General features: G+C 49.6%; 1 protein-coding gene across 22 annotated transcripts in view; it reads right to left on the bottom strand.

Moving 5' to 3' along the window:
* The window catches only part of Cit (citron), a 163,730-nt gene that overhangs the window by 133,460 nt on the left and 8,799 nt on the right, over positions 1 to 21,471 (bottom strand). For all 22 annotated transcript variants that reach the window (XM_006530131.2, XM_030254099.1, XM_006530146.3 and 19 more), the window contains 3 exons: positions 16,121 to 16,296; positions 12,435 to 12,536; positions 1,500 to 1,642 (listed from right to left, as the gene is read on the bottom strand). In XM_006530131.2, the coding sequence (XP_006530194.1) occupies positions 1,500 to 1,642; positions 12,435 to 12,536; positions 16,121 to 16,296 (421 nt within the window). The remainder of the gene's footprint in view (positions 1 to 1,499; positions 1,643 to 12,434; positions 12,537 to 16,120; positions 16,297 to 21,471) is intronic.

The raw sequence follows: 21,471 nt of genomic DNA, 5'->3' as shown, positions 1-21,471 counted from the left end.
TATAATAAGTAAATAACTCTTTAAAAAAATGAAGACCAAAAAAGCCAAAGAACTTGCCCAAGGACCCAAGGTCATGTGGTTCACAACTGGAAAAATCTTTGTCCCATATTCTGTATCCCTGCTCTGTGTGTGTGTGTATGCACATATGCATGTATGTATGCCCTCCTTTCCAAATGCCCACATGTTACAGGCTTGGACACCAGCGTGACATAACAAGGTAATGGTGGATCCTGTAAAAGGTGACACGCAGTGGGGAACCATCAGGTCCCCGGGACCTGCCTTGTGCTTTACACACTTGTCATCAATGAATGAGAAAAGTCTTTGCCTTTATGCCCTGCTGCAGAGGTTCAAGTCCAGCAGGTGGCCATTGCTGCTTTGAACCTGATGCAGGTAGAAGATCATGGCATCAGGAGTGTTACCTAGCAAAGCAGCTCACTTTGTGGTGAACAGAAAACAGAGTGGCCAGAGACCAGGGACAAGATATACATTTCAAAGGCACCCTCTGGGGATTCACCTCTTCAGCCAGCCCCATGTTCCAGCTGCCAGAACTCCCCCACAACACCAAAATGTAGAAAGAAGCTTTATGTACTGTGTGGAAGCATCACCTGCCAATACAAAGCCTTCGGCCAATGAGCTAAAGCAAGACTGGAAGGTGGGACATCCAGGGGAGATACATAGGATTCTGGGAAATAGTCAGGTGTGAGAGATTTGCCCCAACAATGATGCAGACAGACATGTGAACCTAGGAGAGGTAACTCACCACGTGGCATGCCTTAGCCTAGTTTAAACAGGATAACTGAGTTACGAGCTAGCGGGAACAAGTCAAAGCTATTGGGCTACACATTTATCCATAGATAAGAAGTCTCAGAGTCATTATTTTGGGGAACTCGGGCGGAAAATCTCAAAGTTACACCGAAGTATGACTCCCTCAGTTCATTAACCCATTAATGAAGTCAGGGTCCTCATGACCCCACGTCAAGCGCCATGGCAGGCAACCAACGTACTGGAGCCTTGAAGGGAAATTTCGGATTCGAATCATCTGCAGGACCGGCTCCTCCTGAATCTGTGTCTCAGCCACAGGGTGGGTGTCATTGATCTAACACAGGCTTCTGCTATATGCCCAAAGCAACAGGAAAAACAGACTCAGCGAAACCTGCACATCGGTGATCCAGAACGGCCCTTTCTCAATCGAGTCCTTGGTCCAGTGAGGCAGGGCTGCAGCTGTTTTGTTAGTTCCCACCTTCTGCTCCCAGGATAGGAGCCGGTCCCTCTCCCCATCTCTCAGTCTTCCTACCAAGGGGCCCATAAAAGGGGTTCCTGTGCCTACCTGGCTCCATCTGACAGTCAGATCTATGTTCGAATGGATGTGCTAAGATGCCGGCCATTTTGGAGAGTTGTCAGCCAATCACAGGGTGGCTAAAACTAGATGAAGCTGTCTATGCAGGAGCTTGGACAGGATTCAGAAAAGTCCTCGGTACAGTCCTGGGAGCCTCACTTACCGATGCACATATCCCATCTGGTGCACGCTGTGGACAGCCAAAATCAGCTCAGCAAGGTAAAACTGGATCATGCTCTCATCTAATTGGTCCTCGTATCTGTTCAGAAGCGACAGCAAATCCCCTCCAGGCTGATATTCCATGACCTGCAGAGAGAGGGGCAAAGTCATTCTTTTTTTTTTTTCCCACACCCCAAATAGGGAATACCTCCATTAGGCCCTCAAACAACATCGGACGATGTAATCACAACCCCTCTGCGAGGCAATGTCCATGTGCGAGACGGATCCTCAGACACAGGGTAAGGCCTCTGCTCTACAGAAACCACATCCGTGACCCCAGAGAACGGAGAGAGCACCCACAGACACCACCCTGCAGGATGCTCGCAAGACAGACCTGAGAAGCCGAAGAAGATCCTTCTCCTCTGACACCCGCCCAAGTCGACACCCCAGACACCCTCTCCCTCAGATCGGGCATGCTGCATAGATGGATATTCCTAGAGGGCAACAAACTCGCTAACAGTCATTTCACATTCCCCTCGGGCCCGAGCAGAATACTGGAGATGTGTGGTAAATGCAATACGATCTTTCCCTTTTACACTCAGGGCAGAAGACAGCTGATGATCTCTTATTAAAAATGTAATAGTGAATATAGACCCTCCAGCCTGGCTCTTCCACTCTGAACAATTGACGTTATTGGTGCTTACAGTGCACAGGTAAGAGATAGATAAGTAAATAGACTCTCTACTGAATGGTTTATAACAAGGGAATAGACTTGGAAACCATCCAAATCCCCACCCATAAGACACCGGAGAGTTTTGACTCCTGTAAATCATGGGCGATGGCTCAGATATTAAAGACACATGACTCAGGCTATTCACGCTCCAGTGGAAAGCTGACCACATCACAGAAAGTGACATTCTGCACAGGATAAAAAAAAAAAAAAAAAAAAAAAAAAAACCTCCATTTTTAATCAGAAGAAAAATTAATTTGTTGGCATATGTAAGAAATAAATCAGAATATATATATATATATATATATACATACACACACACACACACCTCTCAGCTAAAATTCTTGGTTAGAAAAGAAAACTCCACCCCAAGGAAGTGAAAACCGTCAATGTGAATATGAGCACACCGTGTGTGTGTGTGTGTGTGTGTGTGTGTGTGTGTGTGTGTGTAAAATATGCACACACAAGCATTTGTACCTGTGTGAATGTAGGCACACACCCGCCGTGACACACAGGTGAATGTCAGAGGACGACAGGTGTCAGTCAGCCCTTGATTCCAATCCTGTCAGGGTGTCTTCATGGTTTGTCACTCACTACAAAGCCAGATGAGCTGGCCCTCCGGCTTCCAGATATCCTCCTGCTTCAGCTTCCTGCCTCCCTGAAGGAGCCCTGGGCCTGCTGATACTCACACCACACCTGGGCCTGCTGATGCTCACACCGCATCTGGCTTTGCACGGATGCTCAGGCTTTGAGCTGAACCCGTCACAACTGCACGGCGAGCACTTTTTAACGCACTGAGCTAAATCCTCGGCCCTCTGTCTTTTCTATTTTTGTGAATCGGGTGAGGCGTTCCTGAGTCCACACATGACCTGGAGGCTGGTTAGCTTGGTCTGACTCACCTGGTGACCTCATGCCTCGACCTCTCATGGTCGGGCTCTGAGAACTCCAGATAAGACTAATCCCTTTGCTGCACTGTGTGAAGATTGGGAAAGAGCCTGAAAGAGCATGGCTTGGTGCCTGGAACCAACGTGAGAGCCAGTCCTCCTTCCCCTCCACACTCTGTGCTTTGTTTCTGGCTGCGGAGGAGCTAGGACCCACTTGACCGTGCTGCAGTTCTCCTGGAGCTCTCTGACCTTTACTCTAATGTCCACTGTGTTGGCCAGCATCAGCTTGTGTCCGGTCCTCTCAAGAAAGGACACGTTTCAATGCATGCCTGTCGGGAGACACTAAATCCATACTGATGCTCTCCTTCAGTCAACCTGATTGCACTTAGGATCACCATAGAAACACACCTGCGGGAGGGGTAGCTGTGAGGGTCTGGACGGGAACGACTGACCTGCCCTAGACGTGGGCATCCCACTCTGGGGGCTGGGGTCCTGGGCTGTGAGCGCCTTCATTTCTCTCTGGATTCCTGGCCGTGGACACACAGCAACAACATCTACGGAGCCCGGGGTATGAATTCTGTTCTCCTCCCAAGGTTGCCTTTCCTGGACTCTCAGGACACAACTCTAGGCAAGTGTGATGGCTACCCATGGTTGCCAACACCTGGGAGGCAGGACCCTCAACTGAGGGACCACTCCTATCATGCCCCACCCATGGCTGGTGGGCACGCTCTTATCTCCCAGCTCACGTTGGGTGGTACTATCCTGAAGCAGGTGGGCCTGGGCTGTAGACTGAAGGTAGCCGGATACCCAGATACCCTGGCAAAGCCAGGGACTTGCACAGCCTCTCATAGCATGGGAACCGACCTGCTCACGTGGCTTCTTTCACTGTGCGCACACAGGACAACCACCCTGGGAAGGCAAGATGCCATTTCGTACCACAGATGCTAAATGCAAAGTGGCTCACAGGCAAGAAGTGTGACACCCAGGAGGGGTAAGACTGTTTTCTCCAAATCACAGCCGACGGCAGTGACGTCAGCGCCTCACCTCAGCCCCACAGGAGCCACCTGGCTTGCTACAGCGCACCCACTCATCCCAACCTGGCTCTCTCCAGGCATGGGGATGTGGGTGAATGCTAATTTCTGAGTCTGCTTTAAATATATACTGCCATTAAGAGGGTCGGAAGCAGCAAAGGGGAATTCACAGATAATAGCAGACACACCAGTACTTTAGGAATGCAGATGGTTTTAAATAAGAACAATGCATATCTGTGATGACGTAGTACCCTGCTACAGAACTTCAGGCTCTGTTATGTGAGAACCAGAATGGCTTCTAAGTTTAAGCCTGAGAAAGTCAAAACTATAGCAACTATCGGCAACTCTGGTGAGCTCACACGCCGACCACTATTTAGTATTTAGCGTCAGTTCCTGAAGATTCTATTTGGTAGACCCGGCAGGAATTTCCAGAAAACCAGCATCTCTTACAAAGGAGAAAATGCACAGGTTCGCTGCTCTTCTTTGCAAGATACCCATCCAAACTAGATTCGTCATTTCTGAGGGTCAAACAACCTCCCCTGCCTTCAGAAGCCGGGACTGATTGAGAAAACAAGCCACCAAAATTACAACAGCTGCTAGCCTGACACTCTGTGACACGAGGCCAAAATAGACACCCTAAATGACAAACATCTGAAAGGGATGGATCTTTATCAGAGAGCCTAATCAAACCCCAAGAACCAACACAATCTCCAATTAGCATACTAAAATCCCCAAGTGTACAACATCAGACAGAACTACTCTGGACCTCCCCTAAGTCACTTTGAGGATCGAGACATTATCCACGGCCCATAACGACACTACAGGATAAAGGTCTCATTTGGAATCCACGGAGCTCTTGGGGGAGGCAGGGTGTGTGAAATGCAAGCCAGGTTTAACCAGTTACCATGCTGCTAAAGTCCTCATCAAACATCACAGACCGAGAGGCTTCAAGATGGGCTGTGACCCAGAGACCATTATAAACTAACGAAGAACAGAGTCGCCACCTACGATGTGCTAGAATTTACGTGCAGTGTCTGGTTTGGTCCCCAGCTTTTGCTGCTCATCTTTGTAGAGATGGCACGGATCTGCCCACTACCACCAAAGTGTGGCTTCTAACCCAAGCAGGCTCTACGTCCTCTACAGGGGGTTTTCCAAACCTGCTTGCCCATCAGGTCACGGGAGGAATGCTTTGTAAAAAAAAAAAAAAAAAAAAAAAAAAATGTGAGCTGGGACAGATAGATGGCTCAACAGGTGAAGACACTCGCCACCAAGTCCATACAACCTGAGATTGGTCCCTGAGACCCACACGGTAGAAAACTGACTTTTGCTGGTTGTCCTCCAACATCCACAAATGTGTCAGAGTGTGTGTACACGTTCACAGGTAAGTACGTGTGCTGTGTTCTTCTTTTTTAAATAAGACATTTTCATCCATAATATTTGAAAGTCTAGTATGTGCTAGTGTCCTAAATATCAGGAATGGAAATGGTTTAAAAAAAATTCCTATGTCTTTATAAAAATGGCACTCAGCAGAATGCAAAAGAACTAAATAACTGCTGGGCAGAGGTGGCGCGCGCCTCTGATCCCAGCCCTCGGGAGGCAGAGGCAGGCGGATCTCAATGAGTTTGAGACCAGCCTGGTCTAGAGGAGAGTTCCGAGATGACCAGGGCTGCATGGAGAGAACTCCTGATTACTCTAAGGGCAATAAGAAGCATCAGGGTGTGAAAATATTTCTCCTGTTCATTCCAACCGCTCAGAGAGCGAGTGAACGCTGGCATCGGTGCTCACGGAGCTGCACTGTCTGAGGCAGGGTCTCACTCTTGGCCTCACACTTGCAATCTTCCTGCCTCGAACTCCTGAATCCAATTGAGAAATGTACCTTCCCAAACTATTCACTACTTAACTTGTTATTACTGGGGGCGGAGTGGGGGGCGGGGTGTGCATACAGGTCAGAGGTCAGAGGTCAGAGGTCAGACTCTGTGCAGTCAGTTCTCTCCTCCCCATTTTACTTGATTCCCAGGGATCAACCTCAGGTCATGAGGACGGCAGGACCTTTTCGGGTTGAGCCATCCCGCCGGCCTGGAAGACGCGTTTTTAAGGACTGGATCCAACGCCACTCACCCAGCACTGCTCCGAGACCATTATTGATGAGGCTGCAGAACCAATTCCGTTTCCTAATCCCGTCCTAGTCAGAGTTTCCACAGCAGCCTGCCCTTGAGAGACCTTGGCTCTAACACAGCCATCACTTCTGCTCACATTTGTTTTCAGTGACTACCCGGAGTCTTTCTGAATATCAAGACAAGATCTCGGACACGAAAGGGCTGGAAAATAACCAGGCCTGTTGGCACGGAAACGGTCACCGTCCACCCTTGCAAGGACCGGAGAGAAGTCTACACAGAGAATGGGCATGGACGGGGCATACAAACGGGGAAGTCACCAAATCACAGCGATCAAAGACCAGGGAAATGAGATGGGAGAAAAGAGCCCTCGGGTGAAATAGGCCTAAACAAAGTGGCAGCCCCGCTGATGGCGGAGACCGCACAGCAGCCGACAGCCGAGCAAGGCTTGGAGCTGTGAAGGACTCGCTCTTTCAAAGCAAAGACTTTCTGGCCAACAGAGACAGACCCCTTCTACAGCGGCAGCTGCAAATGCTAATTAAAGGGCAGAGCTTACATGTGTTCAGTTTGGAAGGAGCCGAAGCCCCACTGCTGGGCTCTGCATCTATACTCCAAGGACTAGAGTGGCAGTTTCCATTCGTTGTGCTAAAGTCAAAATGAAGGGCAGGTGTGTGTTTGTGCACACATCTGTGTGCATGTGGGTGCATGGCGGGGAGGCGGGATGAACATTCATAGTTAACTAGTATTGCTGTGCTCTCGACATGTCCTCAAAAGTTCACATGCTAGGGTTGGGAGCTAGCTCATCAGGAAAGGGCACTTGGTACCCAGTCTCAGGCCCTGAGTTCACTCCCTGGAATCCACAAGGTGGAAGGAGAGAACTGACCTCTACAAGCATGTCATGATAGGCACAGCACACACACACACACACACACACACACACACACACACACCCAATTCACATAATGAGGCTGAGGAGATGGCTCAGCGGGCAAAGTGCTTGCTGGACGCGTGAGGACCACAAGTTTGGATGGCTGTAACCCATGTAAACACTGGATGGGCGTGGCAGAGCCTTCCTGTATTTGGCATTTGGAAGGCAGAGGCAAGGGATCCACAAGGGAGCCTGTCAAACTCTGGGTTCCAGTGAAAGACTGCCCCAGTGAACAAAGTGTGGAGTGATCGGGAAAGCTCCCAACATCACCCTTGGACCTCCACACACATGTACACCTCTGCATACATAATGACCACATACATGTATGCCCACATACACACACATAGGGATAAAAGATGTCCACACATTGGCTATTTAACCCCAAATTTCTATGACGATGCTATTTGGAGATGTGGCCTCTGGGAGGTTAGGTAAAGATGTGGTGTGGATGTGTGTGGATGTGTGTGTGTGTGGGGGGGGGGGGGGTGATAGCATTAGTGGCTCTTTAAGGAGAGACACAGACTCAAATGCTATCTTAGCACGTGGCACTCTTTACCATGTTATCATGAGGCAAGAAAACTGTGACCAGGCCCCAGCCTGATGTTAGTGACATGCTCTTAGGGTCGTGAGCCACATAAGCATCTCTCCTCACAGACTGCCCTGTCTCGGATTTTGTTCTAGCTTTGGTGGGGGAAATAAGACAAATTTTATTCAGGGTTGCTGGACCACAGCATCAGCAAAGGGATGCTGTGCAGGCTGCCTCTCAGGAAAGACACCCTGAAAAGCTTGCACACTCAATGTGTGCCACACAAAATGCAATGGAGCCCTGGGCATCACACTGCGCTCTGCCCAGTGCTTCTGACCCCTGGAATGGAGCAGACGGTTGGAATCCTCTAAGCAAAGCGTCCTTGACAGAGAGAGACCTTATGCTATTGTCTGAAAGGTCAAGGGAACCTCTAGGACACCGGTTCTCAACCTGGGGGGGGGGGGTCACAACTCTTTGGGGGTCACATATCAGATATCCTGCAAATCAAATATTTTTACATTATGATTCATAACAGTAGCAAAGTTACATTTATGGAGTAGTGATGGAATAATTTTATGGTTGGGGGTCACCACAATATGGGGAACTGTGTTAAAGGGTCACAGCATTAGGAAGGGTAAGAGCCACTGTCTAGGAGATGGGAGAAGGCCTTCTATCTCTGCACCTCTGAGTTCCAGGCTGATTCAGGCATTTTTAAAAAGAAAAAGTCCTTGGAGAGCATAGACTCACAGTGTGGACAAGAAGCAGTGCACTCAACCAAGTAACCCGGGACGTGCGGTAAGGAAAGGCGCTGGCAGGTTTGGGGGAGCAAAGGAAAGGAACAGAGGACCATGGACTGCCCCTTGGCTCACAGCACAAAGAAACCGCCTGTTCCTGAGCCCCAGGAGTGATTTCAGATGTGCACGCTCTGGTACCGCAAAGACAAAGGAAGAAGCAATGATCAGAGCCCACAGGGCCTGTGACGGTAAGACAACACTTCACAGAGACGCGCGTGCCTGAACCGGCGGCGGCAGCACAGTGAGACCTCCCAAATTGGAGGCTTAGAGAACCGAGGCCACGAGATCAAACTGTGGCTCCTAAAAAGGACAAGACTCTGAACGCGCTCTCTTGAAATACAGCCCACGTGCTGGACATAGAACAACTCTTTCAAACCCAAAGAACCCCAATGGCAGCAGCTCGCTCAAGCAATTGAACTGGGGCCCAAAAAGAGGAGTTACTATCTTATCTACCAAAGAGGAAATTCCAGCTGAGAAGGACGTCTCTGGGAAGTCCAAACAAGGAACGGCAACAAAACAAGCACAGGCCTTTTAAACTCCCGGGTTTCCTGACGGCAGCGGCCTCCTCAACCCTGGCTTCCAGAGAGGAGGCCCGGAAACACATGCCTAATGATTTTTTGAGGCACGCCTTGAAATTCAGATAATCCTAGCCAAGAGATCAAAACAGCACATGTCTAGTTGTCAAAACTATCATAAGCTGTCACTTGGTACTAGCACAAACAATGGCTCTGTGTTCATTAACTCCCTCCTGACTCAGGATGGTGACAGATGCCAGTGTCCACAAATGTCCTGGGGTCAGTGGCCCTCCAAAACAGGCCATTTCCAACCCATTCCTACATGAAAAGGAAACACTGTCCACAAAATCGCACGGGTGTGTGTGTTGAAAACTGGAAGACTGAAAAACTCCCCTCACACAGCACAACCAAAGCAGGCTGCTATCAGGAGCTGTTCTGGATACCACTGTATTATAGCACCAGGAGCGGGAAGTCAGAGGTGACGGGAGCCAGGAGCCTGGCTTCAAGCCCTTAGCTATTCCCCTACGGGGACCACTAACTGCCCCCCTAAATTCACCCTTCCACTCTTCTAGTGAGATCATCAGACATATCTGCCGACCTGATTGGACAGGGAGGTGCCTGGGAAACCATACAACAAAATGTGGATGGACCTGAGGACAGTCTCCGGGAGAGTTAACGCAGCAGGGAAGAGACCAACCTTGAGTGTAAGCTTCAGCATCCTACAAACCGAGGGTCCCGACGAGAGCCAGCAAGGAGGCAGGTCGGGGTAAAGGTGTTCTCTCTCTCTCTCTCTCTCTCTCTCTCTCTCTCTCTCTCTCTCTCTCTCTCTCTCTTTCTCTCTCTGGCAGCCATGAAGAGCTGCCCTTCCTGACCACACCCCTCCCTGTCATGACGGAATGAGACTCTGTAGGCCTTTAACTAGTTTCCCTCTAGTGAATTTGCTTATGGAACAGAAAAGCTAGTGGTACGATCAACAAAGAGCCGCTTCCACGGGACACCTGCCAGAGTCGCAGCCTAGCCTTGATAGATGGGGCCAGAGACAGGCAAGAACTGTGCTATCTCTGCAGTGCACCAGAAAAATGGCGAGCCATGGTGAATGGGATATCACTGCAAATGGGATTTTTTTTTTTAAACCAGCTAGCCTAATCTAGTTGGCGAGCTTCAGGCCAAGGAGAGATCCTATCTTACAAGAAGCAAACGGGCTGGGTGAGGATGAAACCTGAAAACGCAGTGGAGCCGGATGTGGTGGTGCGTGCCTTTAACGTCAGCACTCGGCAGGCAGAACCAAGTGGCTCTCTGCGAATTTAAGGCCGGCCTGCTCTACACAGAGAGCTCCACAGCCAGGACTACATAAGATAAGAACTAAATCCAATGGGGAGTGATCAGGGTAGATACCCAGGCTCTGGCCTCTGGCATATCAAGAGCACACACGCACACGCACGCACACGCGTGAGTGCGAACGCGAACATGCCCACGAGAAAGCTCAAAGATCTACACATAGTGGTGCATGCCTGCAACCCCAGCTAGGGGATCCTTGCATTGCATGTCGGCCTGGAGACATAAGAAGACCTTACCTCAAACCACCATATCCCAAAGAGGGCTGGGTGGAGCAAGGGAGAGACTTCAATTCATATGGAACTAAGATAAATAGACTAATTCTTCCAGATCAGAAATAAAGGAGGTAACATCATTAAAAAAATAAATGGCCAGTGGCTGTTCAAAACAAAAAATAGCTCCTTGTTCCCCGCCACGAACCTCCTCATCCTCACCCAAGGTGACACGAGAGCCTCGCTCGAGAAGCCAAACCAGGAACAAATGTTGTTTCTAGAATATGTTTCACATTGAAGAACTTAATCTTCCAAGAAGCTAAAAAGGGCCCCGCAAAAAGAGCTTTGGGATTCCTTAAGCTACGCTACATGGACATCAGAGAAAACCCTGCCACCGTCCTAAGGGCTACCTGGGAGGCCAGGGTCGCAGCTCAGTAAATAACACTGGTGCTTAGCATGCTCCAGGTCCCAGCCTCGATGCCTGACCCCCAAAACGATGGAGAACGGCAGTGTATAATGATGTCAACGTTGTCTGAGATGGGTCCCGCTATGAGGCCCCGATTGGCCGGGAACTCAGAGATCTGCCAGCCTCTGCCTCCTGAGTGCTGGGGTTAAAGATGTGCACCACCACACTTGAAAAGAAAGCACTTTGGTTGCATATCCAGCAGTGTGTTCGATTTCTCCCCTACTAAGACATGGGTAAGGTCAGAAAGAGCAGACACCTCCACTAGTGTGTGCGTCCTCCAGAGAGAAGCAAAGAAAGCAGAGGACGGTGGCTCTCCTTGCACATCCTCAGTGGATACATGTTTAAACTTATTAAAGTACATGTCTGTGTGTGTCTGTGTGTGTGTGTGTGTGTGTGTGTGTGTATGCATGCGCACATCAGAGGACACAACATGCAAGAGTCAGTTCTCTTTCCATCTTGTGGGTCCCAGGAATCGAACTCAGGTCTTCAGGCTTCTTAGCAAGCAGCCCACCCGTGGGACCACCCTACTGGCCCAATATATGCATTCGGAGGGTGGGATTTGGAGTTTTTAATTTATACTTGAAGGACTAGTGTGTAGCCATGGGGTACAGCATGATATTTCAATAAATATATACAATGTACAATGATCAAATCACAACAATGAACAAATTCGCCATGTTAACCATTTACCATCTGCTTCGTCCTGGGACCATTCAACCCTTTCTTGCTATTGTGAGGCATACATACCATTTCGAGATAATTGCCCTACTGTAAGACACCAAAACATATCCCTCTTCCCTATCCACTCATGGTAATCTAACTGGTCTACCCATTAGCTATCCCTCCCTGCCTCTCTTCACCCAGGTAACCAGGCAACCGCCATCCTATTCTCTGCTTCTAGGAGATAAACCCGTCCAGCTTCCACACGTGTGAGGAGGGATTTTCTAACATCAATCACGCGTTATTACCTTCACTTTTAAAAATTAAAGTAAGACAAGAACACCTTTCATCCCAGCACTGGACAGGCAGGTGACTGATGCTCTGAGTTCCAGGCCAGCTTGGGCTATAGAGCAAATTCCAGGCCGGCCAGATCTAAATAATGAGCCCCTGTCTCGGGAACTAAATTAATTAATTTAATTAAAGCAAGATTCTATTAAAGGTAGTTAGAGACCATTCCCAGTTAAATGGCTTCTCGCTGCTTCGCTCTGTGCCCGAGTACAGTGGGCCTCTTCTAAGTGGGTCAGCTCTTAATCATTAGAACAGGGAACGGAGACGTTTGATTAGAAAATCGACTGAATGAGAGAGAGATGTCATGGGCTACACAGGCAAGAATCATTCCCAGTCCATGGCATCTGAGTATCGGAGCCTCGGAAATGTTGCACGTGGACAGCCACGAAGACTCACCAGGTAAAGGTTATTTTTGTCCTGAAAGGCGTACTGTAACTGGGGGATCCAAGGACTCGTGCTCCGAGATAATATGTTCCTCTCCTCCTCGAAAAATGAAACCTGGAGTGGGGGGAGGGGGAAAAACTCTTTAGACAATTGTGATGGAACTGTGAGGGGGAAATGGCCATTGTCCCACCTTTCAATCTAAACTGATTTCTCTGGATATTAAAAATCGCTTAGCATGTCACTCTGAAATTTTGCTACTAACCTACTTGGCTCAGCTTTGCCAGGCCCTCACGTTAGCCCCCAGTTGCATCCTTAACATCTCTCCTCAGGTCACTTTTTTTGAGTACCTTCACTTCCTAGACGGTTCTAACAGGTGCCTTGGGTCCAGGCCAGGTAGGCGAGGCAGAGTGCCGCCAGTGCCCGGCCTGATCAGGGTGAGGAGAGCGGCCAGCAGGTGTGGCAGCCAGGCAGGCTGGGCTACCACAGGATGTGCGGGGTGGGACCTCAGTTGGCGTCCTAGCCCACATAGCAAATAAATAAGTAAATCTAAAAGGGCTGGGCGCACCCGGGTGCTCCAAACCCCAACACCACAGGAGAGAGACAGCAGGATGACTGAGTGCCAGTCTCACTCCAGAGTCAGTGAGAGACCCTGACTCAAGGGATGGTGGTGGGACATGACAGAGCAGGACACCACCCTCCTCTGGCCTCTGCCTGAGCCTTTATGTCCTGAGTGCTGACCCATGTGCTACCACGCCCAGTTTATGCAGTCGGTGCAGGGGACTAAATACAGGACTTCACGCATGCGAGACAAGCGTTGTGGCCTCCTGAGCTCTGAAGCTTTTTTTGTTAAGTAGCTAGTCCCAAGTGTCACCCTGGAGACCCCAGCGCTAAGCTGCTTAGCAAACATGCTAGAGCGCTGATCTTTTTTGCTGGCACAGGGAAGGCGGCGGTTGGTTGAAGAGCTGGATCTAAACAGGTCCCAGCCTCACTTGACTCTGCCTGGCCCCTGAAGGTCCTTTGACAGTAACAGGTCTCTGAGGAGCATTTCTGGCTGTCCTAGCACTCTGGCCTGTCCCGTGTGATGAGGACGCCACTTCTTCATGTCCTCTCTGACAACTTCTTCAGTTTTCCCATGCTGCCCTTCTCTCTTCATATCCTTAAATGCCGAATCCTCATGGTGTCTGGTGACTCCATTGGGGAGCCTGCCTTTCTTTACTATATTGACTCTCTCCATCGATGGCATATTTACCAACAATAGATAGTTTTGTTAGCTCCTACGTGAATAGGGTTCTTAAAGACCCAGGCCCACACCTCCGCACCATGGTTGCTGGAGGTCCTTTTCCTGGAGGAAAGTGCATCTGTTTGGCTCTCAGTTGCCTGCCCACCTGTGGCACATTGGTTGGATTGGCTTCATCTTGTATGCACTAGTTCCTGACCAAACACAAGCCCCGCAAGATTGGGCTAGCCTCGTGCTCGAAGACCCAGAATCATGCAGAGCCCGAGCACACTTAGTGAGAGTATGGAAGACAGACAGCACTTCCCTGGGTAGGGAAGCTGAGTGGGCACATCCCATCCTGGCCTCCTAATCCCAGGCAGTGTCTAGTCATTTCCCCTCACTTCAATGTTGCTCATGCGTCATTCAAGAAGATAATATCATGCTTGGACTCTGGCAAGCGGGGGGATCTTGGGATTTTGTTTAGGGGCATTATGCTTTGGATCTGAAATGTCCCCCCCAAACGCTGGTGTCCCAAAAGCTTGGTTCCTGACATGGTGATTCAGAGATGGGGGCCCTAGGGAAAGGACTGGCTAACAGAGACTATGACATCATCAAGGGGTGATTTCATTTGTGGATTAATGGCGTATGGGCTACTGGGACATGTAGGGCTGTAGGAGGCGGGCACAGTTGAAGAGAGGTTACTGATGGGCTTGCCCTGGAAAGGGCTGTCTTGTCCCAGGGCCACTCCCCTACCCTACTTCCTCTCCATCCCTTAACTCTTCTCCATGACCACAGGCTCTCTACCATGGCATTGCCTCACTGCAGGCCTGAAGTCAGGAAGGCAGCTGCCCATGGAGTGAAAACTCTGACACCGTAAGCCAAAGCAAAGCATCTTCCCCCCTAAGTTGATTTCTCTCAGGACCTGTCATGGGCGGAACTGGTTGACAGCAAAGGGGGCGGCGGGGGAGGTGGGGAGGGGGGCTCTTAAGGCCACTGAGTCCTACGGTAAAAATGGCTGATGTGGCACATGTTACATCTTGTAGTTTAACAAGACAAAAAACTACAGTTGTTAAGATTTCCCCTCAAGGGCTGGCGAGATGACTCAGTGGTTAAGAGCGCCGACTGCTCTTCCAAAGATCCCGAGTTCAAATCCCAGCAACCACATGGTGGCTCACAACCATCTGTAACAAAATCTGATGCCCTCTTCTGATGTGTCTGAAGACAGCTACAGTGTACTTACATATAATAAATAAATAAACCTTTAAAAAAAAAAAAAGATTTCCCCTCAGTGCCCATCCAAATGTCTTCATTTCTCAGTTAATTCTCAGCCACCAAACTCCTTTCTCTCCCCTCCCCTCCCCATCTCCTCTCTCTCCCTCCCTCCCTCCCTCCCTCCCTCTCTCTCTCTCTCTCTCTCTCTCTCTCTCTCTCTCTCGCTCTCTCACTCCCTGTCTCTTACACATACATGCACACACAGAACACATGCATACATGCACACAGACACACACAGATGCACAGACTGATACACACACACACACACCCCTGAACAGAACCCCAGACCTCACACCCCCAGAGCGTGACCCTGGCCATGTGTCTACCCGGCAGCTCCCATGTCTTCTCTGCCCTGCCTCCATTCCCTCTTGTCCTAAGGACTTTCCCGACTGCCCTTGGCTCACCCACGACATCGTCCTTCATCACTGCTAATGAAGCTGCTAATTCTCTCCCACTCTGTGGAGCTTAACAGGCGAGTGCCTGCTTTATAGAGTTGCGGTTCCTCTCCGCCTCTGGGGGCTGCGGTTTAACCCTGCGAGGAACAGCCACAGGGGACTCCAGTGCCTTCTGCGGGCTTCCCACAGAGCTGGGCGTGTTATCAGCCTCACAGTGTGCACTAGAAGGCTTGTAACTCATGGTTTCTCTCTGGACTCCAAGGCTGACAGCTGTCTCTTGAAAACACAGCCAATGAATCAATACGTCTGGAGAGAGCAGCCTGTCTTCAAAGGAAGAAAAAACTAGAGCTAAAAGGATAACGTCGTAACCCGTCCTCAGACAGGCGACTCACAAGCCAGGGAACACAATTTTACTTGGATTTCTGCAAAGGCCTGTGCCCACAATAGAACACCTAAGCATGCATGGGTGCAGCTACTGCCCGATTGACCCCGTCGTGAGGCTCGGCCCTAAGACCCAAGCTTACAGTCAAGAGGGGGTCATGTTAAAGTCACCAGTTTTAGTTTAAAAGCCCAACTTGGCTCTAAAATTAAATGCAGCCTCAGAGTCATGACAAAGGAATGGATGGGAATTTCTGAGGCTTCAGAATTCATCAGCATCAGGTGGAGGAGGAGCTAAAGACAGGAGAGGCCTTTCTGGCTCATGCACTCATTGTTAATAACTCGCTAGATCCTAGACATCAAATTAGCAGCTTATTGTCCCTGTGATGGACACTTGGTACAAACAGAGGCCAGACCTGAGATTCGAACCCTCCTACCTGTTCCTGGGCCAGCAAAGCCTTCTTCTTCATGATTTTCATGGCATAGACGTCCCCGGTCGCCTTCTCTCTAACCACCTGCACTTCAGCGAAGTGACCACAGCCCACAAGGCTTCGAACTTCGAAGTCTCTCGCCGACGGCTGCAGCTCCCGCAACTCGGCTATGGTGTCGGAATCTGTGGGAGACGGAAGGAGTCACACCCAGAGTGAAAAGACACACTTCAGAGGCACACATCTTGCAAGAGTGGGGGGGAGAAAAGAGAAATGTGTTCTGTCTTCCTTCCCCTTCAGAAGACGTTTCAGTCACTTCTCATCTATCGTGAACAATTATAAAATCGGCACCAAAGTGTTTTTTATCTGTTAAAATTAAGGGCTCCAGAAATTCCAAAGTGCGGTTTCCATGGTAGCTAGAATTTGAGTCCTGTAGACTCAGAAAATAGGAAGGCAGCACACCGCCCTGCTTCCCTTCTTCCTCAGAGGGCTGCTGGCTGCAGGGCAGTGCTGGGGTCAAACAAGCTTGGCGGCATTCCTAAGGGCGTTACAATGTAACAGAAGCAACCTGACCCCCAGTTCTTCTGTCAGCTGTGGAGCTGATTCAGGATCATTTGGTCCTAGCTAGCTGTGCCCTGCCTCTGTTTATGCCACTGGCCCTTCTGCGGTTTGAGAGGATTTCTTTCCTGGCCTTAGTTTGTGGCCATGTTTGAGAGAGGTACAGGGTTAGCCCGGAGGCCCAGAGAGCCATGACATCTCCTCAGCAGGGTTGTCAGGCACACAAGCTCACCAGAAGAATCCCATTCACACTGAAAGCTAAAAAGACCAGGCCTGGCCTGGGGGGATGGTTCTGTGAATTAGAACATTTGCTCTACAAATGAGGACCTGAGTTCAAATCTCCAGCACCCACATAAAAGGCCATGCATGGTGGGATGTGCCTATAACCGATGATCCCAGTCCTCTGACCTCCAGTCTCGTGGTGACCAGTCATACCAAAGTCCCCTGGATGCCCTGGGGACCAAGCTAGAGGGGTGTGTGGATCTATATGCATTTACTGTGGGCACTGTTTAAAAGTGGATGTAGGATGGTGGAGATGGCTCAGTGGGATGCCAAGACCCACAAGGGGCACCGCCACGGTGAGCCCAGACAGAGTCTGCCCTCTGTTTCTGTTCCTTTCTGGGCTTCTCTTCATGCCAAGTGTTTGAGTGCTGAATTACAATTAGCCAAACGCACTGGCTTGCAGATTTCTGAGTTGAACCTGACTTTCCCTTGGCTGTACACGGGCCAATCTCTCTTCATTTCCTCTCAGGTCTTTGGGCTCTAAAACTGCTTACAGTGTTGCCCCAACTCAGTAACTCCAGGGCCCATCGCTGGGGACAAGCAGGCATCTAAATCACACACGTCAGACAAACTGCTTTGTGGGCGAAAACTGTGACACGTTCGGAACTGCAGGGAAGCATTCTAAATCTCTAACTTTTCCCCCAAAGGCTTTCTGCATTATTAAGGTGAACAAGTGAGATGCTAAAAATCAAGGCTATTTTAAAAGAGAGAAACGGGGTGGGGAGCCCTTCACAACCTCTCCCCACACCAGCCGCTTCTGTGACCCCAAAACCATATGGAGGCGCCAACTCTGCTAACATTTGGTTGGTGCTTACAGGTCCCAGTACGTAGTGAATACTGAGGCAGACCGAACAACATGGGGTGCTATGACAAAAACCCAGCCCAGCTTGTGGCTTCATTACACAGCCGACTAGGCCTGCAGGAGAGAGAGGGCAGCCAGAGCTAACCAGGTAGAGTCAATTGACAGCTTCCTTCCCTGAAACTCCGTCCAGCCTTCCAAAGACTAGGACTCCATCCTTCACAGAACACACACTGGGGATGAGATGCACATGAAGAGATTCACGAAGAGAATGGAAAAGGAAAAAATGCAGAAGACACCTGACTGCCCCTAAGCCTCCATGAGCGCCAATCTAAACAATCTAAAGATCAACCCACAGAAACCGGAGCCTCAGGTCAGCCAAGGCTACAAAGGCCCTGTCTCAAAAAAAAAAAAAAAAAAAAAAATCATATATCTCATGTGTGTGTGTGTGTGTTGTCTGCATGTATCATGTGCATGCAGTGTCCTTGGAAGCCAGAAGACGACGTTGGATCACCTCGAACTGGAAGCTACACTGGTTGTGAATCTCCGTGTGGGTGCTGGGAACTGAACTCAGGTCCTCTTGACTGCTGAGCCATCTTGCCAGCCCGACACCTGCTTACGTCTACTGTGTAACAGTTAGGTCTGGATAACAAGCTCTCCTGCCTCGTTGAGCATTTATGCTTTCTTTGTCCTATCCACGGTCAGAATACTATCAGGGCAGCCTCCTGACTTCAGAGACGTGTCTGAGGCTGCTGTGGGAGGGGATTGGCACACTCTCTTATACTTGTCTAAATGAGTAGTCCTACGCTCAGATGGCGAGCACGTTAAACAGCAGGGTAGTTACTTATTGCCACTGTTTGGCGGTGAGCAAGTATAACTAACTGTGGATGGGATGCCCTCGTGGGGCCTGCAGCACAGTAGGTTTCTTTAGAACAGCGCTGTCAGAAACCTGTCTGGAACGTGTGGGGCAGGGTGGCCTCAGGGACGGAGGCGGGTCAGCTCCTGTTGGACCGCTATCACATCATTGTCTGTTGTCTCTGAGCACTGACGTATCATGCTCAACTGCATCCTTGTGTCTGGACTGTCTGAAACGCCGGCTGCTGTGTATCAGGTACCTGACAAGTGTCAGCTCCATGAGTGTCATGCTAGGTTAACAGAGGACGAGGTGACAGGCTGACCTGAGCTCAAGCCTGTGCAGTGCACATACAGATACCGATAACACAAATGTACATATCAAATCCTTTAAAAACTAAAGAAACAAAATAAGTGGCAAACATGTCACATGCTTTATAAATATTTTAAAGGGCTGGTAAGATGGCTCAGTGGGTAAGAGCACCCGACTGCTTTTCCGAAGGTCCAGAGTTCAAATCCCAGCAACCACATGGTGGCTTACAACCATCCGTAAAGAGATCTGACTCCCTCTTCTGGAGTGTCTGAAGACAGCTATAGTGTACTTACCTATAATCAATAAATAAATCTTTAAAAAAAAATTACAAAAAAATAAATAAATAAATAAATAAATAAATAAATATTTTAAAAATAAACAGTGTGTTTTGGTTTTGTTTGGGTTGTTTTTTTTTTTTTGAGACATGTGCCACCACACCCAGAAAAATAACTCTTTAATAAATAAATGAATTAGATAGATAGATAATCAGGTGTTGAAATACCACAGTATCTCTCATATATACATATATGTACACATATATGTGTGTCACTTAAAATTTAAGGTATTATATAAATTACATAAGCATGTGTTTTATACAAGAGTGTACCAGGTCCCCTTAACTGGAGTTACAGAAGTTACAAGCTGTCGTGAGAAGTTGGGAAGCAAACCCAGGTCCTCTCTAATAGAAGCAAATGCTTGTCACTCCTGCGCGGTCTCTCCAGCCCCAAGAGAGAATTCATAGGCAAGGTGTGGTGCACGTCTGTAATGCGAGCACTTGGGGAGCACTTGGGAAACACGAGGCAGGTGGATCTCTGAATTCAAGGCCAGCCTTATCTAAATAATGAGTTCCAGGACAGCCAGGACTAGATAATAAGACCTCATTTCAGAGAGAGAGAGAGAGAAATAGCAGCTAAGTAAAGTGACTGGCCTATGCCACCTGGTTGGTGTACGGATCCTGTGATGGCCACACAACCACAAAATCATCGAATGACACAACCAGAACATGTGCCCATAGTCAATCAAGGCAGGACTGCCGTTGGTGAAGATAATAATTACTCCTCCGTTCCCAGATGCTCATCGCCTGCCCTCCGCGGGCTCAAGGACAGGGGTACGTCTGTGGGAGGCAACACTTCAAAGTCGTCCTTGTCCATTTCCTCTGGCAGCTCAAAGGAATCCTCCACTCCCACAAACGTGCGTGGGCAGTGGCAGCCGATGGACCCTCTTCCTCTCAGAAAAGCAAAGCTCACATTCCCAAACACAACTCAAAGCACGTCGGGGTGGGGGTGGGACTGGGGAAGTAGAGATCGCAGCATCGCAATAGCTCGATTCCAGTCACGAGCTCTTCGGGGGTTCTCTCCAGGAAGCCTCTTGAAAAAGTGTGAACGAGTCGCCCAGAAGAGCTCCACTCCACAGACACAGGACCTGATTACACACAGCTTCCTCTAACTGACGGCTTGGAAGCATCCCTGGGGTCTCAAACCTGACAAAGAGGCTGGAGAGTGGCCCTCCAAGTGCTGCCCCCTCCCGCTGCCTACTTGATGATTTACATATTCAGAAGATGGAGGTATATTTAAACACATGCAGGATGCTGAGTAAATACCTCAAGGACGTTTTAAAGATGCACTCTGTATTGATTAATCATGGGTGATGCTTGTGGTTAACAAGTATTGTCTGTTGACAAGCCTGGTTGCCCTGGGAACTTTTCTGTTGCTGTGATGAAACATCCTGGAAGCAACTAAGGGAGAGTGGGCCCATGTTGGCATACAGGCCCAGGGTGCAGTCCGTCATGGAGTGGGGGGGGGGGGGGGGGACGACACGGGACGACAATCAAGACAGCAGGAGGGTCCCCAGCAGCTGGTCACAGGGCACCCACACTGAAACACCAGGGAACAGTGAATTTTCTCCTTTTTATTGGTCCAGGATCCTAGGCCAGGAAGTGACGCAACCATAGTGGGCAGGTCTCCCCACAGGAAAGGGTACAATCGTGGTGGGCGGGCCTCCCTTCCGGAAATGGTATGATCACAGTTGGCGGGTCTCCCTACAGGATGTGATATAGTCACAGTGAGTCTCCCTTTCTTAATTAACCCCATGAGGATAATCCTTCGCCATCATGAAGCACTTCTGGGCACCGTTAGCAACACACGTCCTCTTTTCATAGCCGAGGGAACTGAGAGCAAACCAGGTGCAAATAAGCAAGAGAAGCCCTTGCTGATGGTTTGGATGAGAAATGGCCCCCACGGGCTCCTGTGCTTGAACATTTGGTCCCCAGCTGGTGGCACTGTTTGGACAGGCTGTGGAACGTTCAGGAGGTGAAGACAGGGATGGGGGTGGCTAGAGGGTGAGCCTTGGGGTTCATCGCCGCCTCTCCCTGCGCAAGCTCTTGGCTTCCTGGTCAGCACTCGGTAGCAAGGGGGCTGACACATCTCTCTGCTGCTGTCCTTCTCTGCCACGAGCTCTCTCAAACCGTGAGCCAAAACAAAGCCCTGTTCTCGGCCTGCTTCTGTCAGCTATTCTGTCACAACGACGAGGAAAAGGGACACAACAGTTCTGGTTACT

Source organism: Mus musculus, chromosome 5 (assembly GCF_000001635.26).
Source record: "Mus musculus strain C57BL/6J chromosome 5, GRCm38.p6 C57BL/6J".
Taxonomy (NCBI): Eukaryota; Metazoa; Chordata; class Mammalia; order Rodentia; family Muridae; genus Mus; species Mus musculus.
The sequence above is the reverse complement of the archived record's forward strand: the minus strand, read 5'-3'. Positions and strand labels throughout refer to the sequence as shown.